This window comes from Malurus melanocephalus, unplaced genomic scaffold (genome assembly GCF_030028575.1).
Source record: "Malurus melanocephalus ecotype Western Australia unplaced genomic scaffold, MMel_1.1 scaffold_385, whole genome shotgun sequence".
Taxonomy (NCBI): domain Eukaryota; kingdom Metazoa; phylum Chordata; class Aves; order Passeriformes; family Maluridae; genus Malurus; species Malurus melanocephalus.
This window is the reverse complement of record NW_026623617.1, coordinates 258,166-279,674: the sequence shown is the minus strand read 5'-3', so window position 1 is coordinate 279,674 and position 21,509 is coordinate 258,166. Positions and strand designations below refer to the sequence as shown.

The window sequence follows — 21,509 nt, the reverse complement described above, 5'->3', positions numbered from 1 at the left end:
ATCTGCAACAGTCATACTTTGAGTCCCTTCCTCTCGCCCTGGGTTTGATTTGTGTTCTCTTTATCACTGTACTGTTTTCCTGGTCACTGCTTTTAAACAGCAATGTGGCACTGAGGWGTCCCTCAGAGAGGGAGATCTCAGTTTGATGCTGTGGCACTGAGGAACTGAGATYTCAGTTTGATAGAGTCAAAAATGTCTGTATTAGATAGAATAAAAAAGTCCACTTGGAGTTCTAGTGGTGATAACTTTTGTGTGTGCTCGTTCCTCCCCATGAGCTTCTTATTAAAGAAAACTTATTTTAGGAGAGGAAATCAATTAGGTTGTATTGATTTTCTTGCCTGTTTTCTGTCTCAGGTKCAAGGTGCTTTGGGGAACCCTGCTGCCACCAGCATTGGTGGCCTCAGCTGTCTGCTTCATGTCAGGAACCCGGAGGGAGATGCACTGATGGTCTATTTGAAAAGAGGTACCAGATTTGAATCACTCACCTAAATCTAGCTCTGTGCCCAAGCTCTGTGCCTGGAGATGATCATGTCTAAATGTGGGGAGCATCTTTGTTTAAGAAGACAAAACACTTTTCAAAGCTCAACATTTAGTGACAGCCCAGAAACCTCAGCAAGCCCTTCCTTCGTGTCTTGCTCCCTAGAAATTAGGAATGCAGTTTTTAAGCCATTTTTATGGCTTTGCCAGCAGCTAGTCCTATAAAAACTCAAATACTATTAAATGTGTTTGCCTATTTTATTCTGTTGTGTTACAATTTCTCTTTATTAAGCAGTTTTTTATTTGAATGTATAAGGYATTATTGATGATCAACTTGTACATAATTCAACAGTTTACATTACTTTTGAGTGTGAATTGTTCTGCTAATATAYCAGCCAAAAAATAACCTCCCCCCAGTGAAACCCAAAATGATTCAGCCCAACTAATGAATGTATAAGATAAATTTAATTTATTTGTTTATTTATTTATTTATGACCTGAGTGTGACTGATAGCATTGTCTGTCTCATCTAGTGTGGGTCCAGACCTAAGCCTCTTATAAAACTGGAATCAAGATAACAAAATGCAGAATGCTGCAGGTTTTGAGTCAACACTCTCTACACACTGTGCTTGTTGTACCTCTATCTCTGAGTCATTATTTATTAATATTAATAAAGACCTAAGATCACCTGAAAAAAAAGACAAGTCCCTTAAGCTTTCTGCAATCAGTGTAATCTTGTTGATACCAGGTCAATTCTAGTTTTCTAGATCCAAAATTATATGAATCATGCCCTCCCAGTCAGCAGATGCCTTAATTGCAGATAGAATTATTCTGGGCAAATTACACATTTTACTTTTTTCATGAGATAAATTTGTTTCATTTGTATCTGGGAATTACTGATGCAGTGCTCAAAAGAGGAATATTTCCAGCCTGGCTGCACATGGTTTAGGAGCTCTTTGCTGGCAGTCCATTGTGACCAGCTACTCAGGTACAATGGCACAAAATCATTTGATGATCTTACCTTGCATCTGGAACTCAAAGTCCAGAAAAGAACTTTTAAAACTGAGTTTTGCTCATGAAACTTTCAACCAGCTCCAGTCTGCAGGCAGTTCAAAAGCATCCCTTGAGCTCCCCTAAAGCTTCTTTCCCATTCTRTCTATGCAGGACAGGAATTTAGCTCCTCTGGACTCAAGGCCTTTGAGAGGACGGKTTTTCAGAACGCGCTGTCGGGCGTGTTCCGCTCCATGGTGCTCCCGGCAGCCGCCACAGCCCCGACTGATGTTCAGCTGCTCTGCAGGCAGGAGTGCAGCCAGAGCTCCTGCTGTGATGGATTCATCCTGAGCCAGCTCCCTCTGGATGGAGGTAYTGCCTGAGTGCAAAGGAGAGAGTTCTGCTGGGGAAACCAATGCTAAATGAGTAGAAGGCATTGTTGGACACAGTACCCCCACCTTTGCATCACACCTGTGCCTGCAGCCTGCCTTTATATCTCTGACGTTTTTTGGTGTTGTCAGGATTTGGGTAATGCCCAAGACTTGGTCTGGAGCAGTAAAGAGCTGAGGTAGCAACCTGCTCCTGGAATGAAATGGCCATTTTGAAGGGATAAGCCTGGCAGAGTTCCAAAAGTGTTTGGGCAATGATTTGGGAACATGATGTGGCTGTTGGGGCTGAGGAATTGGGCTCGGTAATCCTTATGGGTCCCTTGCAACTCARCCTATTCTGTGTGTGACATCTGCATCTGGATGAGATAAATTTTTCTGAAAGCACCTCTGTCTGTGCTCAGCACAGCTTGGTCACCAGAAAYTGGTGCCTTTCAACTGATGAGGGAAGTAAGAAGGTGTCTCCAGACAGAGTTCTCATAGTGCAAATGAAAATCAGTTCCYAGATGAAAATCAGTTCAGAGCAGGAAAACAGGATGCTAAACAGAGTGATGTTGTATTAGTGCATGCAGAAATGCTGTAATCTCCCAGGTCTGGGTRTCCAGCCAGGAGAGCAGGCGGGGGTGGGATGGATGGAGTCTGGCAGTGGTGAGACTTTGGCAGAAACAGATTTTTGCCAGCAAGTTTAAGCACTTTGTTAGTCCTTCCTTTTGTAGTTTAGTTTCAACTCACATGATATTGACTTTCCCCTTGGAGATGCATTTCCTGTAGGAAATATGAAGTTGTAAATGACATGCTTCAAGTATTTAAAGATGGGATCTGTTGACAGCCAGGAGTTGGACTTGATGATTCTTGTGGATCCCTTCCAACTCAAGATATTCTATGATTCTGTGAAATCCAGGCTGCTATGTGACAAGCACTTCTCCAGTGTGGAGTGGAAACTGGTCCTAGATTTAAGATAATCTGTGAAAATCTGTCACAAATTATCTGTGAAAATTGTCAAGAAAATGTTTCCAGAAAATTAGCCTCTCTTTTGGCATCTTGTTTTTTTTTTGGTTTTTTTTTGTTTTTTTTTGTATCAAAATATTCTAGATGATCTTGTAAAGTCTATTTCTCTATATGTTTACCATCAGATCAAGTTCTCTATACTTGTGAGTGTAAAAGGTGAATGTTGTAGAGTTCTCTGTTTAGTTAGTGAGACCTATTTAGTTAGTGAGTACAGTTCAGTACTACGGTCTGTACTAAATGCATAACTTGGACTTACGCATTTTGCTTTAAAAAAAAGAAAAAAAAAAACAAAAAAGAAGGAAAAGGTAGCATATTCAATATCTTGTATGCCCAGTCTATAAAAAAGAACTGGAGAGAGTATTGTAAAACCTTAGAAATGCCTGAGCTGTGACAGCAAGTGCAAAGCAAGAGCTGAGCATTGTCTAGAAGTTATGGAAATGGACTGATGCCAGAACACGTGCCTGGAACACGCTGATCCCCCAGCTCACATCACAGTGCTGGGGGAGACTCAGGCCTGGGATCACTGAAATCAGGCACCAATTCAGGAAAAAATTGCAGTAAAAATATATAACTGGGTTTTTTTTTTTTTTTGGTTCAGAACCTGCGACTGTAAGACCATCAAAGGATTGGATGTGTCTCTGTGGTGCTATAACGTGCTGAGAACATTGTTRGGTTTTATCAGATAATAGTAATATTTTATTAGGTGGTAAGAGTATATGCTTGAAATCTCTGAAAAACAGGCTGCAAATGTTTAGTTTGGGTATGAGTAGCTAACCTTAGCAAGCCAATTTGAACATATGGCTCTGATTTGCTTTTCTTCTCTTTGGTAGCAGTACTAATCAATGTCAGTGGCACAGGTTCAGTTGGCATTTAGAAGAAGTTTTGGGGCTTTGGGTGAATGACTCTGTGTGGGTGCCAGGTGTTGGTGGAGTGACCCAGCCCTGTCTTTGCCTGCCCCAAGGTACCTCTCTGTGCAGTTTGCTGAGCTCCCCAGAYGTGCTGACCTGCAGTGCCACAGGATGGAGCCCAGCACCAACCTCAGCCATGGGCAGGATATGCAATGGTGTGAGCTACGACGAGAAGGAGAAGAGGTTTTCCTTCACCCTGGGAGGACAAGTGTTCAGTGGAAGTATGTCAGTGAATTAGCTCAATTTACATTAGTTCTCTTTAATTGCTGTCTAGACTCTGCCTTATTCAGCAGCCTGATCTTGTACTCCAGTTCTTTTTTAAGTAAGTCTATATAACAAGAGAATAAGAATTCTCTGACTGGATGCATTGTTAGATACATGGATCTCTCACATTTTGCCATGTGAACATTAATGAAAGTTGAGACTGTGTTTAGTATGTCACTCTCTAATACTTCCAGCATTTCATTCAGGCAGATCCAAGCCAATAATCTGAAAGAAAGGGTAAGTCTGGAGCAAAGATAAAAAGGGAGATGCCCAGACCTGCACAGTAAAAGCAATGATGGGAAATTGAGTAACGTTTGGCACCCTCATCCCAGAATAGCCCCATAACACCTGGGACCTTCTCCTTTAGAGTTTTATATTGTAAATAAGGTGATGCATAGTCTAGTGATGTGTTTTCTATGCAATTTAAGTTTTATGCCTTTAAAAAATATCTGTTTAATTTAAACAGCTATTCTAACAATTTTTTTTCTTTATTAGCTTCTCAATTGGTGGAAGAGGCAGAAAGAAATTTTACTACSTTTCAGGAAATTTACCTGTGGAGAGGTAAGTTATCTCACAGAATTTCTTACAAAAATTTATGATGAACTGTAGGAAGTGGCAGCTGTCCATTCTATAATGGAAGTGTCATTGTCATTTCATTTTGTACWATCCACATTGAGACACTACTCAGAGGTCTGTTTTGGCAGGGTTGTGTAATCTGGAGTAATTCTTCTGCTGTCAGTTTCATGAAATTTGGGTAAATTTTTGTGTCTGAGAACATAATTTATAACTTGCAATACCCTTGAAAATGATCTAACAAAGACACCTGCCTTTATCCCATCAGTGTCAAGTACCATARTAATCTGGCAMYTTRTGCATAATTACCTGGGTTATGTTTAGTAGTTTAGTAGCAGGATAAACCTGTTATTTTTGCTTTCTGAATCTCACCATGTACATGGCAGGATCTGCACAGAAGATTTGTGACAATTCTTTATAAGTGCAMACAGCCTCCAGAGCAYTGATGCTGAATGCAGAGTGACCATGGATATGGCATTTACTTTGGTCATCCAAACAATGCACTTTGGTTTAGGTTTTCCCCRGGGCTAGAGATGGTTTTACTCATTCATTTCCTCATTTAYTCATTCAACAGTTGATGGAACTACCTAAGGAKTTTTTTTAAGTGGTGCACTTTATATATTTGTAAAATTCTGGGAACTAAGGATTATCTTGTCTTGTGGAAGAGAGATAAAGGGAATTACTCTGCTCTTTGATTGCTGTTTATTCCAGACTCTGATATGGGTACCCGGACTAAAACCCCCGAGTGTGAGGCTGCTGCTTCGAAGGCAGAAAACAATCTCGTGTTATCAGGTATGAAAGCAACAGCAGACAGAGAAAGCAGCAGAAGAGGGCAGAGGAGGGGTTTAAAATTTAACCACAATGTTAAATTTATTTTGCTATACATCTGTTCATTATGATATAGGTATTGTAAAAGCCAGAGGATTTCTCTTAAGTAAGAAATCTGATACAAGTTTTGAGAAAAAAGTTCAAAATGTGGGTCTGGATTTGTGGTTTTTACCTTCCCAGGCCAGGTTGGAAATGAAAGTGTTAAAATGTTCTGTGAAACTTGTTCTTTCAGACTTACTGAACTGAAGAGACACAGAAGATATTATTTGGCTGAGAAAAAATTTTACATAAACCCAGAAATGAAATCCATGGCCTGGGTACCTGGGCATCTTTATTGCTACTGACMCTATGGCTGTAAATATGGGATGTAGAAAAACCCAAGATGAAACTGCAGTCACAAGTGTTTCTTCCATGCAGGATGACAGTGAGGGTCCTGTGAATTTCTCTTAGCTCCTTTGTTATTCCAGGGTTTGGTTTTGGTTATATTAAATAATAAATTGTGTATAGGTCCAAAATAATTTGAAGGAAGTTACTGGAGCTCATTTGGGCCTTCAGCACTATAATCAAAAGAGCAAGTGAGCAGTGGAGCCTGCTGAGAGCACCTTGGTTCATCTTTAATGAACTGTAATCTTTGCTGAGGAGTCTTGATGAATGCCTGAGCACAATTTAATACATGCARAATCCTAAAAGGAAGTGTATTGCTGATTTTGCTTATGGAATTTGAAAGGAAGGCAAACAAAACTAATTAAAAAAACTAAAAATAAGCATTTACCTAGCAGAACTCCAATACAAATAGGGGTATTTTAAAGTCTAGACTTAAAAAGAGAGAGAGAAAAATGCACTTAATAYGGTGGGTGAAATTATCTTGCATTTACCTGCCAAGGCATGAGTGCAGCCCTTGGGGCTCTTGGTTTGCCTTGCTGGGGCTGATGATATCATTAAAACCTGCAGCTATGTGAGGAATCCAGTTTATACCTTCATCCCCAAGTCTTAGTTGTGACACCAGCTGTTTCAAGAGAAGCTGAAGGCTGAAGKTAACAGGAATTATAGGTTACCTTTTTTAGGAAGTCATGAATACATCTGGGAGAATGTSTACAGAGCTATTATGACTTGATAATCAATTATAAAACACAGGGTCACATATCTTTCCTAGTTTCTGCTGGCAAATTCAAAGCTGCAGTGCATTTTCAGTGTGTCATCTGATGCTTCAGCCCTTCAACAGCAATCATCAGCACCTCTTCACTTTTCCTTGTTTTCATTGTGGCCTGGCTGTTTCACTGCGTGTAAGATTAAGTAACACAATGTCTCATGATGCTGGAACTAGGGATGAGACCTGCTGATKGCATTTGATAAATAAGAAAGTGTTTATGAAGAAATTTGTAAGAGATGGGTGAAGAATGTCCATTTCTTTCAATATTGGACCTTTATTCAAGGGGATGAATTTGGAAACAGAACAAAATAGCTGTGATTGATTGTTTCAGAGGGAGCTCAGGAGAAATAAATCATTGAATACATGTCCAAAGGTCACAGGCAGGTGACAGAAAGGAGTTATTTAATGTGGTCTGTGGGAACATAAATTAGGAGAAATGAGGTTAAATGACTGAAATACGTGTTAAGCTTGTCAAGAAAACCTTTAACACTGAGAAGTGTAAAAGCTTCTCAAGGGAACATAAGGAAACTGCTGTATTTTAGATTAATAAAACTAGATTGATTACGGAATTGTAAACATCTCTGAATCCTACTTGACTGTAGGGATATTGTGTTGCATGACAGAGTAGAGAGAATCCTCTAATTTCTAGGAGATGGGATTTTCAGCTAGATTTTTCTTGTTGGAAAAGGTTTGGCAGTGCAGCTCAGCAAGGAGTCATTGCCTACAGGAGAGTCCCTGTGGGTGGATAATTCTGATATTAAAAGCCCCTTTGGTGTATTCTAGCCCTACAAAGTGTTGCAGCTGTTTTTCTTTGAAAGGCAGAACTTTATATATAAATAAATTTAATTTATTCCAGATCACTGTTAATTTTTTGGTGGGATTCTTTGTTTGTTTGTTTGTACCTCAGATTCCACAAAGGATCTTTTCTACCTTATGGACAACAGCCAGATACGAATTGAGCAGAACTATTCTCTCCCTTACCAGCTGTACTGGGTCTTCAGGCAGAAGTACTCAGCTGAGGAAGCTCTGCTTTGGTGTCTCACACGTAAGACAACTTGGAGAYTGTTATTCTGTAGGGAATGATAATTAACTAAAATATTTTAATAGGTATTATAATAATGATAAGTAGAAACTTTGGACTTGCAGATTTTTTTGTAGGTGACTTCTAAAATTTTCATGGAAATTGCCAATGGGGCCACCTGTTTCTTCCTCACAGTTTTTGCCTGCCATGGCAGAAAGGGCACCCATAATTCAYCCTCAGGATACCCCTGTCATGGGCAAGAGAAGCCAAAGGTGCAGCTTAGGCAGTGCTCTGCTGTTCTTGAGCTGTAACCCTACAATTAGAGAGATGATATAGTGGTAAAAGAAGGTAAAATGCAGRTATTTAGGGTTAATGATAAAGTATATTTTGATGCAATAAATGGAGAAGAATTTCCAGCTCTACCAGGAAGTCAGAACTAAGAGTACTGAACAGTGCACAAACCTCACTGTTAGAGGTCAGTAGAGCTTTGCCTGTTTAAAATTAAACATTGCCATCCATGCTTACAGGGGCCATTTCCATGGTGATTAAGAAATGGGTTTGTCAGCTTTGGTTCTTTTCTKAAGGTGCACTATTACCCTGGGGCAAATTTCAGAACAAATTGCTACAAGCAAATAACTTGAACAGTTGAGAAAGTTATGTTTAATTTTGTGTGATGTGTGAATGCTTCAGAAATGTTTTTTGTAAAAACTTATTAAGATGTAGACATTATTGTCATTTTTATGCGTTAGAGAGCCATGGCTGATGCTGAGTTCTTTTATGATTATACAATTTGTATGTCAAGTTTACTACAAAAAAAGATATATTTGTGAATTAAAATATTAAAGAAATGCCAATGCACTGGAGTAATGCTTGTCACAACTGGGGAGTTCATCTTCCCAATTGATATTATTTACATATTAGATATGTATAGACATATTACATAATTATATCATAKATATATTTCAGTTAAAGCTGTGCTGTAACTCCTTCACTGTGCTCTCCAGGTGAACCTGCTCTTCAGTGCCACTAGAGCCAGAATGGGCCCCTCTTTCTCTTGCCMTTTTAATTAATTAAACTAATTAATTTGCACAGTTAATAGGATAATACTGAATTTATTCTTTGTTTGCTGATGAATGGCTTTAAGTGCACTGAAAACAAGAGGAGAAGAGAGAGAAAGGAACCCTCATGTGTAACTGTTCCTGACTTTGCTCCCTAGGTTGTGCCCAGGAGGAAGAGTTTTGTCGAATGGCAGATCTGCAAAATGCCTCAGACAAATACTTTGTGTGTACCCTCTATCCAGAGGCACAGATTTGTGACAGCAACATCGACCAAATACMAGGAAACTGTGCCACTGTGCTGCCCTGGCAACCACAAACACTGCACCATAAAACAGGCAAGGCTTGATGTTTGGATGTGTCATGTCTGCTCTAACYCTGGAAATKCAAGGCAGTGTTTYGGCTCTCGATTCTGAGATAAAAAGTCTGCATGTATGAATGAGTCCTGGGACATGGTGGTGCATGAGCAGGTCAGGCTGTTCAGGGTATGGCTTTTCATTTTCAGTTCAAAATGGAAAGATACTGACCATGAATTTTTCTTTCCCAAATCAGAGAGGCCAAGTGTATCCCAAGTCATGTGTATGCCAGCTTTTAGACCTTTGTATAATACGGGTGAAATAGGAATGTCACAATCTACCATTAAAATTTCTATGGTAGCTAAATAATGTAAAAATTGGAAACACTGAGTGTAATTTTTAAATTTATTTTTATTATTTTTTTGGCAAATACAGAGCTATAGACCTTTGGAGTTTAACCTTTGAATACTGGGGAAGCTCAATGTTTTTCCCATAGGGCACATGTAAGGAAGCTGGACAAACAAACATGTTATCACGTACAGGAATACAAAATTTTGCTGTGAAAAATGTAAAGGTCCACTGAACTGAGCTGTTCAATCAGGTCTTTATGGGGAGCCCAAAGGGCAGCACAGGTTGAATAATGCATGAGCACACGGGAGTCTTCCAGTCTGGGGCTGAACCTCAGTTTAAAACTTTTTGGAAGAAGTAGAATCAATGCAGGTCTCAGTAACAAAAGGCCTGGCTGGGTCTTTCCTTGGCAATGTACTTTGCTCAGCTTTCAGAGCCCTCACTTGAATTTTTATTCGTCTTCAGGCTTAACAATCAAAATTTCGCTGTGATAATGTAAAACTGTCTTTTAATCAACCGGAACTCAGCATGGAAACATAAACTGGACCCTTAYCATTTGATTAGTTGACCTGTATATGCATACAACAAAGTGATTTTTCCAATTTTGTTTTTCTTTTTCCTTCCAGTCACTCTTAAAAGTTCTGTGAAGAGCTTCTACACACGTGTACCATTCCAGAAAGTAACAGAAATCTCAGTGAGGAATAAGACTGACATGAGCAGAMAAGCTGTTTCAGATGGGTATGACATGACTGTTCCTTTGTTTTCACTGGAATTTTAGCCACTGGAATTCCAAGGATTGATCCAAGAATTACATTATTTGAGAGTTTAATAAAGAAAAAGTAGCACATGGGTTGAAGGAGATTTATAATGGAGTTATTAATAATAATGTATATAGCTATTAATTACAGACATGAAAATTGTTACTCATAATGCTACTAATTACTAGTTGACCAGTTAAATCTCATAGCAATGATATTCCAAATCAATTTAGGCTGATATTTTTAGGGCAGATACCAAAATAATCCTCTAAATTATTGGATGTAGTCTGGTAGATCAACATGACTTCACCTACACAGGGAGAATGTATGCTAATGTGTATTAAGTGCCACACTGGTTTTTCTGCCTCATTGTAAACTGMAGTTTCTCAGTGTCTCCCCTACATAATATCCTCTCTTCCTATTAATGATATTAAAATARTGTTTTTCCTTTCCTAGGTTTTTTGAGTGTGAACGCTGGTGTGATGCTGACCCCTGTTGCACAGGATTTGGCTTTTTTAATGACTCCAAGCTATCAGGTATTTTCCCCTGTTTTTATTTTTAAAATAACTTCAGTCCTTATTATCCAATTTTTACCATTCTTTTGCTCTGAAGAGCACTTTAAAAACCCTTGCAGATCTCATGCACCTCTCTTTATCACTTTTTCTAGTAACCATAACTATTTCTAGGAGTTCAGCCCAATGATAGATTCCACATCTCAGAAATTATTAGGAAAACTGCATGAGAATGAGTCCTTAAGAGGCTGCAGTTCCAAAAGCATGAAAATCRAACTGATAAAACAGCTATTTCTCATTAATCAACCTCTCTTCCAAAATGTTGCTTGACTTCTTTTTGTGATTTTTTCCCCTTTTATGTTGTTTCATTTTTTAAAGCTTAAAGGGCCTGAAACCTGATTATTACTCAAACTAATTTTTTGCAAACACATAATGTCTGTGGATACTTTTGGGAAGCTTTTTCCTTTGACTTTCTTGGTTGTCTGTCCTTCTTGCTCCCAGAGTTTAGTGTCCTTGAGGAAGATTGGTTGTGGATAGAACTTCCCTCTCTGCTGCTCCTTAGTATTTTAGCTACCTAAGACATCTCAAGCAGGATTTCTGAAAGTCTGCAGAAATCAGATCTTTTGAAGCATGTGTGACTTGAAAGCTGTTAGAAAGACAAGTGGAGATATTTTACTCTCCTGAGATGTTTAAGTTAAGGGGTGTTGTCACCCTGTGCTCCCTCTTTATTCAGCAGAGGGATGCATGGACACAACTATGGGGTCGTTAAAAGCTTTGGTTGACTGAATCCTGTTCTGGAGGTGCTTTTCTTTCTCTCCACTGGCTGTARAGGAAGARATCTGTTTWAAACAAAGTCTTTAGCTGGTGTGYAAAATTKAATRCCACCCAGATCAAAGTCAATGAAAYRGATTTTAATATTTTATTCCAAATTCACATTTAGGCCACTAAAACATGTAAATGGTAATAACAAATGAACTTTGTTTTTGGAGGAGTTGTGTGACCTCTCCCTGAGGTCATTAGGATGTGCTGGTTTTATAAGAAATTTTTGAATTTGAAACACTTCAGAAATAAGTACTTTAAATTCAGTTTTTTGTTGAGCAGACAAAATTTTCACTTGGTCAAAAAATGAGTTGTTTAGAAAATAAATCCAGTGTATTTTAGGTTAGAATTATCGTGCAAATAAAAAATAGTTTACAATTTTCATACCTCTTTATGGTCATATGAAATTTGAAGCCTTAACTGGTTATGACTTTGAGTTTCTTTTAATAGTTCTAAAATAAATGAAAAAAWTTAAGGCATCCAACATGCAAAATGACACATTTTGAGTTTATCTGATTAATATTTAGTATCTGTGACATTTCAGACATCCAGTCTTTACACTCATATAATCAAGAGAACTTCCAGTAGTGATTTTAACATGAGCTAAAATTTTCAATGAAACTGTGTTTCAAACCCTCCATATATTTTTGGGAACAAAAGTATTTACGCTGGGACTTTGAAAGACACAATTTTTATCTTGATGTAAGTAGGGGCCACGTTTCAACATGCATGCAAATTTTTAATTTCAAGGGTTGCATTAGMCTGAAAGGGCTGCTTGCTCAAAGAGTCCTGATCTTTGCTCAGTGGAAATGCTCTGTGACCTTGGATTAAAATGGAKTTTAATGCTGGTACCCACCTTCCCTCACAATGAATTCATTGGGATTTTTCAGTACTAGTTTCAATAACTTGGCTCATTTGAGGAATTTCCTTCTTTTGATTTCTAAGTCAGTTGAATTTCWCTTCACACTCAGTGGAACCATGCTGTGTTCTCTTTCCTCACAACTCTATCTGGAAGGGGAAAATTTTGCTCCTTATTTCTATGACCACATATGTCCTTGGCAGGTGGAAAGATCGTGTGCGTGACTCTGAACAGCCTTGGCATCCAGAYGTGTGCTGAGGAAACAAGAAGTGCTTGGCACATCTCAAACTGCAGTTCACCAGATGTTGAAGTCAAAATACACCCATTTGGCTGGTATCAAAAGCCTGGTAAGTGATGCAGGGCATGTGACCTTTCTAACAGGTTTCTGCACATTGAAGTTTATTATTTAGCTTCAGTGCAGGACTCATTTGCAATGACCACAAATAGACAAGGCAAGCAAGTATGTGCAAGGGAAAGAAAAGTGCAATTTAATGTTCATTTTAATAGGAAAGGAATAGCAATACCTCAAAGATGTATAATTTAATTTCTTAGATTGTATGGGACACTTGTGGCCAATGTTGAAATTCAAATATATTTTGCCTCACTGGACAGTTCTGATGAGGAAATCACTCTCTGTTTCTCACTTCTGGGCTTATGGTTTTACCATCCATGTGGCTGTATATGCTAAAAAGGTTTGATATTCCTACAGAATTTAAAATTCACTTTTGCTTATTTGGTACAGAAAGAGCCAACACCAAATTCCAAGCCCTGTATTTTCCAATCAGTAAGAATCCATCACATGTTTAAACAGAAGAGCAGTTATGAGAGGTTGGGTTATTTCCTCAGGAGAAGTCAAAATCACTTCCAGTCAAGGTGGATTTTATTTTCTATGGAGAAACAAAAACTTCATTGCTGTGTTGAAAATTTGAAATGGGTTTGCCATTTGTCATACTCCTTTTGTTAAGAAAAATGATTTCCTGCCTGGCTTTGTCTCCCTTTATGAAAGGACAATCATTATTTGGACACACAGACACAAATCCAGAGCAGAAAGGCCTCATGAGGGAAGATCTGGTGATGTTTACAGAATCAAAGCAAAAAATCAGAATAAGGAGACCTTTTTCCAGCTTTTACACTCTTTCAGAGTAGAGAAGGGCTTACAGCTGAGAGGAGAGGGGTGCACAAAACATGGATATGTATTGTCCAGGGGAGGTGATAGAAAGATAATCCAGTTAAAGTTGTGCAGAGATTGATCAGATATTGTGGCAATACATTGTATTTTACCATGTTGATAAAGAAAACCTTCATTCACACTCTAAGGATCTGAAATATGGACACAATATTGAGCTTTTCAAGTCCTGCACCTGCCCTATGCCCGCAGGACCGTCCATGTCCTCCTCCTGTAGGGCAGCCTTTGTTAAAGAATAAAAACAGCTCTGAGTTGAGAAGATTTATGGAACCTGGGAAGGGGTGGGCTGAGAGAAAGGGAACCACAGCCCTGCTAAAGCAATGGCAGCATCCCAATGGCAGGGGAAGTTGAGAGGCAGACAGGGGGAAGAGTGAAGAGCAGAAGAAAGGTGGAGTGGAGACAGCAGATGCATACATACACTTCCATTTCTTGGAATAATTTTCCCATTTTTGGCAAAAAAACACTAAATATGAAAGCTGTTTTTCACATGATGGACAGAGGGATGACAAAGAAGAGCCTGGGGTTTATGCAAAGTGGGGAGTGTTCAGAGAGACAGCGGCATTTCCTTACACATCAAGGGAGCTACAGATGTGTTTCCACCCTAACACTCAGCAAGGCACAGATGTTTATGCAAATGGAGATATTTACAGACTGAAATTTGTATCAGTTGTGCCGGTGTGTTGAAGGTCTGGGAACCAGGGAAAGGAACAAAATGGTTACGAGGTTAAAAAGGAAATGAGTGAAATCTGCAGGATTTACTGTAGGTAGAGAGAGAAGTTAACAGAAAATCTGATCTGTCTTCAGCTTCTGTAGGGATGGTMATTTTTTGTGTCTTAGAGGAGAATTTGTAACTGGTTTGAGTATCCAGGGTTTTACAAAATATGAATGCACAGGGGAAACTTCATTTTTRTAATTTGTGACCACAAAATATTTATGGTAAGTACTAGCAAATTAGAAGCTTTGTATATGGAAATGAAAAGTTTTGTGTATGATGAATTCTTATTTGAACTTTAATTTGAAAATGTTGTGCAGGAAAATGCCTTGTTTCAAATTAGTGTTTTTGAGAAATTCTASTTTGCTGTAAGCAGAGAGAATCTCATGTCTCTCCTTATGCTGAAACCCAAATACAGAGAGGGGCATAGGAAAAACCAYAGAACTACTGAAACGAGTTTTTCATAACTTCATCTCAAAAAATGTTTGTAGGAATGTTTATAAATACAGAAATTTAGGGAATTTTGGTTTCATATATGAACTCAAAACATTAAGTTGCAAAGCAGCCTTGCATCCTAGCTCCTGGTGTTTGTGGGGAGAAGATGCAACACCCAGATCCCAGAAGTAGTGATGGAAATATTGAGTATCAATTGCATTTKAAACCTCCAAGTATAATTGTTTTCACATGTGCTGGTTTTCTTCTGCTTTTAGCTGATTTGAAGAACACCATTCCTGATCTGTGTCCACCTGTTAATTTGCCCCTCAGGCCAGAAAGTGGTAAGTGTATTTATCTATTAAGAAAAGAAAACCCCCCAGAAAAATAAACCAAAAAATCCCCAACAGTCCCCCACCCCCATCCTCTATTTTGTACATATTGCTAAAAGATCACACTATAATGAAATGCTTGTGTTCCCAATGAGATTACTCATTTAAGTGTTTACTCATTTTCATTAATTGTGTATCATTTAAATGAAAGAAGTCAYGTCCATGATGCTGACCTAATTTCTCATACTCACACACTGAGGTCATTGAGACAAAATATTTGGCAGGACTGACGAAATTTATTTATCAGTGAGGATGTCACATCACTTTCCGGACACAATGAATCTTTAGCCACTCCCATGCTTAATTTAAAAATGGGTGGATCCTCTTAGTAAATGAAACTTCAGAGCTTTGTGCCCATTTCCCCCTGAAAATATCTGCAAATTGTCAGCAGCTACAAGGACAGCTTCTGTCCTTTCCAGAAATACACAGCATAGCTGTGAAATGCTGTAACAGAGAGGAAGCAGGGAAACTGGTTATCAGAAAAATCAGTTTAACTCTCTGATTACACTGAAATTGAGAAGTCACTTCCATCTCTGCCCTCGATTTTCTGTTTGATCTGAATAAATATTTAATCTGTTTGTATCTGTCTTTCCTTAAACCATATACACTGAGCATGCGAGAGAATTGATATTTGCAAAGAATTTTCAGTACTGAGTTCAGAATTTATTAKGATCTGTTTTATCATCATATCCATAACCACCAGTCATGATCAAGTTCAGTTTATTTTTTAGTACAATTTGTGCTTTTTTAATTATCACGATAATGTAATAGAAAGAAGGAATCTTCATAGATAAGCAGAAATCTTTTTTTTTTGTGTGTGAAATACTTTTGAGGAAATGATGGAGCAAGCCTGGTGTGTTGTTTGAGCAATTCAAATCCCTTTTAAACTGTTTTCCCATGGGATGTGGAAAACACCTTCACTAAAGCATTCTTCCTACCAGAATGAAACTTGSTAGTAGTTTTGTCATTTTCCTTTTATGTTTTTCTTGTTCACTTAAATCTAGGAAAACAGGGGCCTAAGCAGCACTTGAGAAAATAAAAAACTTAGATCTTTGTGTCATTTGCTTTTGACTCTAAAGGCTGCCCAGAGCGTAGTCCCAGCAAGAGAGGAGCTCATCTTACCTTTAGTAACAGCCCTGATCTGTGTCACCCATTTCCAGGGCATCTTTCCAAATGCAGAGCAGCTGGGGGATGTCTCTGGTTTGCAGAGGTCTGGTTAAGCAACCCACTCAAGCAGAGCCTCCCACAAGGGTGCAGGATTCTGGTTTAGAGTGGTTCTTCTGGGGACTGAGAGCAGTCAGAAGTCACTGAATTAAGAGCACCACCAGGCTGGAAGTCAAATTAGCAGCAGTTTCCTGGACACTTTGGGTGTCTGGCACCAGTGGGTGGAGAACACATTCAAAATGCAACTGGACACCATCTATCCTTCTTGTGTTCTGCCTCAYTTTGATAGTAAAAGTACCAGACTGCTTATTTAGGTCAGATTATCTGGGCTGTGTTGTCAGAAGTTTCAGAAAATTTTCAAAAACATCGTTTACAAGCACTTTATGATTGTATGTTGTATTAATATATGCTATAGAGAATTAATTGTTTTAGAGTTAAGTGTCACAGAAAATCTAGCATTTACTGAATGTGGTGCATTGTGGTAATACTTGGGTAGTACTCTGTGGTAGGCAGATGGTGAATGTGAGAAAATGTCACAGTTTAAAGGGCACTGCATGAGTAGATATGTGTGTGTGTGCATGTAAGCAAATATATAAACACATAAAAATATAAATTCTTCCATCAAAAGATCAGAAAAATACTTACATTTGTTTACTTTGCCAGAAGGCTTTGTGAAATCTTGAAGTTCATGTGATGTCCAGTCTAGAGCCTGAATTAACTGGAGCCCTGCTAAGGCTGACATTTCATTGACAGTTAATGCATTGTCTGCCTCATTTCCTACTCAGACAATTTGCAGTGCTCAGGACAGAGSCCAGCCCTGTGTTCTTCCCCTTTGCAGCCAGGATGCTGCTCCATTCAAAMCCTGTGGTGTTTGCAGCCCCAGAATGTGAAAAACCAAAGATGAGCAGAGTTATTTTCAGCTTTCAGGTGCTTTACCTGTTTTACTCATTTTTCTTCCCAATAGCGAGGGTAGAGGCACTGTAGAACCATAAAACAACAGAAAGATCTCTACAAGAAACCTTTCTACAAGTACAGGGATAACAAAAGAAAGGGTAGGGAAAATGTGGGTCTGGAGAAATGGGCCAGGAGACCTGATGACAAAGGAGATGGAAAAGGAAAAGGGGCTTTCTTCACCTTAGTGTTTCCTGGCAAGTTCAGCCTTCAGGATCTTCAGACGAGGGAGGGGGAAGACTGCAGCAAGGAAGACACATCATCAGTGTAGGAGGATCAGGTCAGGGAACAAACTGGACATGTAAATCCATGAGTGCAGAGGGAGCTGGCTAATGCCATTCTGAAGTCACTCTCAAACACCTTTTAAGGTGATGGGGGAGGTATTTTCCTTATGTTCCCTGATCTGGGCTATTGAAGGAGTTCATAAGCAGTAATCATCATAAAACCTCTAAACCTTTGAATCTGCGATGACAAAATAATTTTCAGGAGTGACTTCTTTTCATGCCTTCTCCTAGAGCAGCCTGCAGTCACCAAGGGGGATGCAAGAAAAGACCTTTCCTGGTGTAAGGCTAATCTTGGAGAGACTCAGCAGGAGGGGAGGGCTGAGGTCCTTCCTGTTCTTTGCCTCGTACCAGGTTGTTCATCCATCAGCCCATCGAAGCTCTGTGATTTCTCTCATAAGCCTGAGGCTCCAGGGGTTTTTTCCCAGATTATTGCCTGCAAACAGCACTGCTGTGTGTCTCTAATAGTCATTAGGTACCCGGTTAGAATGTGAAAAAGGGGAATTAAGTGCTCTGTAGTGCCTGCAGGCCACTACTCTCTAGCAGAAGGGAGGTGAACTGCACAGTGTCTTTGAATTCTTGTTGGTTTATTATTGCTTCAACAAGTTTTACCTATTTTTCCTCTTGCAAAAGCCTTTCTGCTACAAGGTTAAAGTTTCCAAATAATCTCATCTCCAGGCTGCAGTGTGTTTTCATCTTTAACTGAATAAATACTTCCATTTACTTCTGTACATCTACTGATGGAGCAGAGCATGCCCCTGCTGGTCTGTTGTGATTTCCACAGTTTCTGTGATCTCAGAAATGTTGCTTGAAAAACTGATAGCTTGAACTGACTGGGGAAGTCCTACTTGTTATGTTTAGAGCATTTTTTTCCCCTGAAGAAATTCATGTGCTCTGATGRCACTGAGCGTGGAACCCCCTGTGGTGAGTTTCAGGTATGATCTGTGAYCTTTAACAAAGGGAGAACAGATGTTATTTAAAGACTGCCCATGCTGAAAATGCTCATATGTCATCCTGCAGTCTTGGTTTACTTAGGCTGGTATTTAAATAACAACTCTGCTCAGTTGTGTGAACACAGTGGAATGTTTGATAAAAGAGGAAAAAGACAGGTCTCATAATTAGGTTTGAGATGGAACTTTCTCCAGCCAGCTGTAAGCTAGGGGAGATAAGAAAACGTGTTTTTTTTAATTTTGTATTTTTCCAAATACACAATGCTGTTATTCAAACAGATTATGCACAAGGATATGAGCTGTGGAAATTTTTACGTCTTTTCAAATAAGTCTGAAAGAAGCAAAGCAATCCATGAGACATATTACCTGAATTTATAGAGAAAATACTTGTGCTTAAAGCAGAGGGGGGAGCCTGAAAATACTCCTGTGCATGTGGKAGGAGTAACCCTGATGGCTTTTGACTTCATTACGAGATTTATGATTTGGATGCAGTAATTATCTACACTTTAATGAACATTTTTGTCTCCAGTTCTAACTAGGACACATCTATCTTAGATTTGAAGATTTTAGAAGACAGTGGCCCTTAAAGGGTGGTCCCTCACAGCACGGTGGGTTGAGTGCCGATCATACGGGTTCTGTTCCTGCTCCATGCAAATCAAGTCATTAATTGTGAACCCACCAGGCATATGGATCTGATAGGCCCTCCCTGTTTCTGTGTCCTGGAATCCCATAGTGATTTATAGTTGTTCCCTTGAGGCAGGAATGAGCAGTGACTACGGGATAGCCCAACATGGGAATAAATTTCCTGTCGGGCTCTGTCCGCACATGGGGTATTTCCATTCTCAAGAGAGATGCTGATGGTAGAACATGTGCTGATGTGGCTGACTTTGGTGATTAAATATCATTTATCTTCCTGTTTTCCCACAATGTTGAGTATTTGTCAGAGACATCTTTGGTGTAAAACGAAGACAGCCTTTTTTTATCCATTTTTGGGAACTGATTTACCGTGCTCCCACATAGCAAATCGGATCTCTGGCATGGAATTACTCTTTYTTTGGTCTTGAGTTTGTTTTTTATAGTTTGTAAACACAAGGATTTTAGCCTTTTGAACASAGCTTATTTTAAACCTGGATAAATRTCTAGTACATTTTTAATATCCCATCACTATATCATTTACTATAACTGGCACCCCAAAGGAGGCAGAAAGCTTSCATTTAACAGGAACATAGCGAGACTGCTCCCTGCTAAAGGCCCTAAATATACAGTTGTCTGAGGTGTGATTACAGTTATTATGCAGMAGTTTAAAGAAAATCACTTGTTTTGGATTATACAAATCTCAGTGGATGGATGAAAATGAAAAGTATTTGTATTTTAGGAAGAGTATATTTTCTGCATGTCCACTCTGAGTTGATGATTTGTTGGCTTTGAAGATTGTTGGTATGCAGACAGCTTAACAGTCTTTGTTGAAAAATACTCTGAATGCTGGGAATATGAAGCACTGAATTCAGTCTATAAGCAGGTTTTGGATTTGAATCAGGGCTATTCAGTATGGTTCACAAATTTCATAATTAATACAAGAATTTGTCTTTCAAATATAAATCAGGCATAGCTAACCCAGAGATCTGATTTATGGACGTTCTTTATCTCATATTGATCATCCCAACTTCACAAGTTTTCTTTTAAATTTGACTTCTCATTTTACTGCACTCCTGTAYGTCTGCTTACTTATATCAAGTGTTAAATTTTGCAGCCAACTCAGATGCCTCTTTTCTTCCACTGAAGTCAGTGATGAAATTTTTGTTGACTTTATGACAAGGATTTTATAATCTTATTGCCTGTGAAAGTGGGAGGCTGAACTTATTGTCTCCAGGAAATCTATTCCACTCTTATGATCTTGTGACTGGAGTGGGAACAGAGTAAGGCCARCGTGAGTCTTTTTGCAAATCCACTTTAAACCTTGCCTACCCAAACAAGAACATCTGGAAGAGAGAGGCCTTCTGTATGGGACATCTATAATTTTGCAATAAGAGTTACAGGGATGGCTGGATGCAGAGGGCTGTAATTATCCAATGAAAGCCTTTGCCAAAATGTGGGTTGGAAGGTCAGAGCTTAGCCTATATATAAATCAGAAATGTCTTCCAGCCCATCAGGTGCACTGTGCCTTGCCAGTAGCACAGAGCCAGTTTGCAGCTCTGCCTTGGGAGAGAAGTTTAGATCAGCCATGGAAAGTTGTGTTTTGCTCATGGAAGGAAGTGAGTGTGCGCATTGCTGATTCTGCTTTCAGGTCCAAAATCTCTTTAGCAGCTCCCTGTTGGCTGTCAGTGGTGCTGGGCACAGCTCTGGGTTAAAGAGTTTTGCTCTGTTAAAATAAGCACTGATGTTTCAGCATCTCTTTGCATCTGGGGTCAGCTGGGCAGAAAAAGGGAAAAGAAAAAACCTGGAAGTATCAGCATATGAATCTGATCTGAGATTATGAATGTTTCATCCAGGACTGAGAAAAAAAAAAAAACCCAAACTAAACCCCAACCCAACCCAAAAAACAACCCCATGTGGAAGCTGGCAGGGGTCACTTCTGAAAGATTTGGGACAATGAATAATCAGTTTAGGTGGGACTGTGTGATCAGTGGATGTTTGCATCATTAGTGGTCACTTTGCAGCCCATGCTAGGCGTGGCCTCMATGTGCCTCATATTTATATAAAATGTGTGCGGCTGACTTCACTCTCACATAAGGGGATACAGTAAATGTCATCTAATGTAGCAGTAGAAAGTTTAGCTTGTGAAATAGGTATWGGAGGCAAAATTCAAGTGTCAGAGGTGTAAATTCAAAAAGTTTATTTTGCTTTGGTGGATTTGTTTTTTTTTAAATTTCTTTCCTGAGAGCAAGGATCCCTCTGAATGTTTGAAATGTTTCTGTKGGAAATGGAGGCACATGAGGATGGTGAGACTTGCCCCAGTTCACACTCAGTGAGTCAGTGAAGCTTTGAGAAAAGAGTCTGGGGAAATATCTTCAAAAACTGATGCACTCAGACTTTTGGTATTGCAGTGGAATCCAGAAAAGGCACTCTTATGACAGAACCAGAGCTGGTAATTTGAAGCTTTGTGTTTGAACCAAKAGAGATTTTGTTTGTTCCAGCAGTAGGACCTCAGCTGCTGGTACTGTGCACAGCACAGGATGGCAACGTTGCTCTT

At 39.2% G+C, this 21,509-nt stretch overlaps 1 protein-coding gene across 1 annotated transcript in view; it reads left to right on the top strand.

Moving 5' to 3' along the window:
* TG (thyroglobulin) overlaps positions 1-21,509 on the top strand; it is a 143,308-nt gene that overhangs the window by 41,589 nt on the left and 80,210 nt on the right. Inside the window, exons 25-35 of the mRNA XM_057379076.1 lie at positions 355-463; positions 1,641-1,838; positions 3,822-3,989; positions 4,528-4,593; positions 5,317-5,397; positions 7,491-7,628; positions 8,821-8,997; positions 9,930-10,041; positions 10,518-10,597; positions 12,455-12,598; positions 14,860-14,925. Of these exons, the coding sequence (XP_057235059.1) occupies positions 355-463; positions 1,641-1,838; positions 3,822-3,989; positions 4,528-4,593; positions 5,317-5,397; positions 7,491-7,628; positions 8,821-8,997; positions 9,930-10,041; positions 10,518-10,597; positions 12,455-12,598; positions 14,860-14,925 (1,339 nt within the window). The remainder of the gene's footprint in view (positions 1-354; positions 464-1,640; positions 1,839-3,821; positions 3,990-4,527; positions 4,594-5,316; positions 5,398-7,490; positions 7,629-8,820; positions 8,998-9,929; positions 10,042-10,517; positions 10,598-12,454; positions 12,599-14,859; positions 14,926-21,509) is intronic.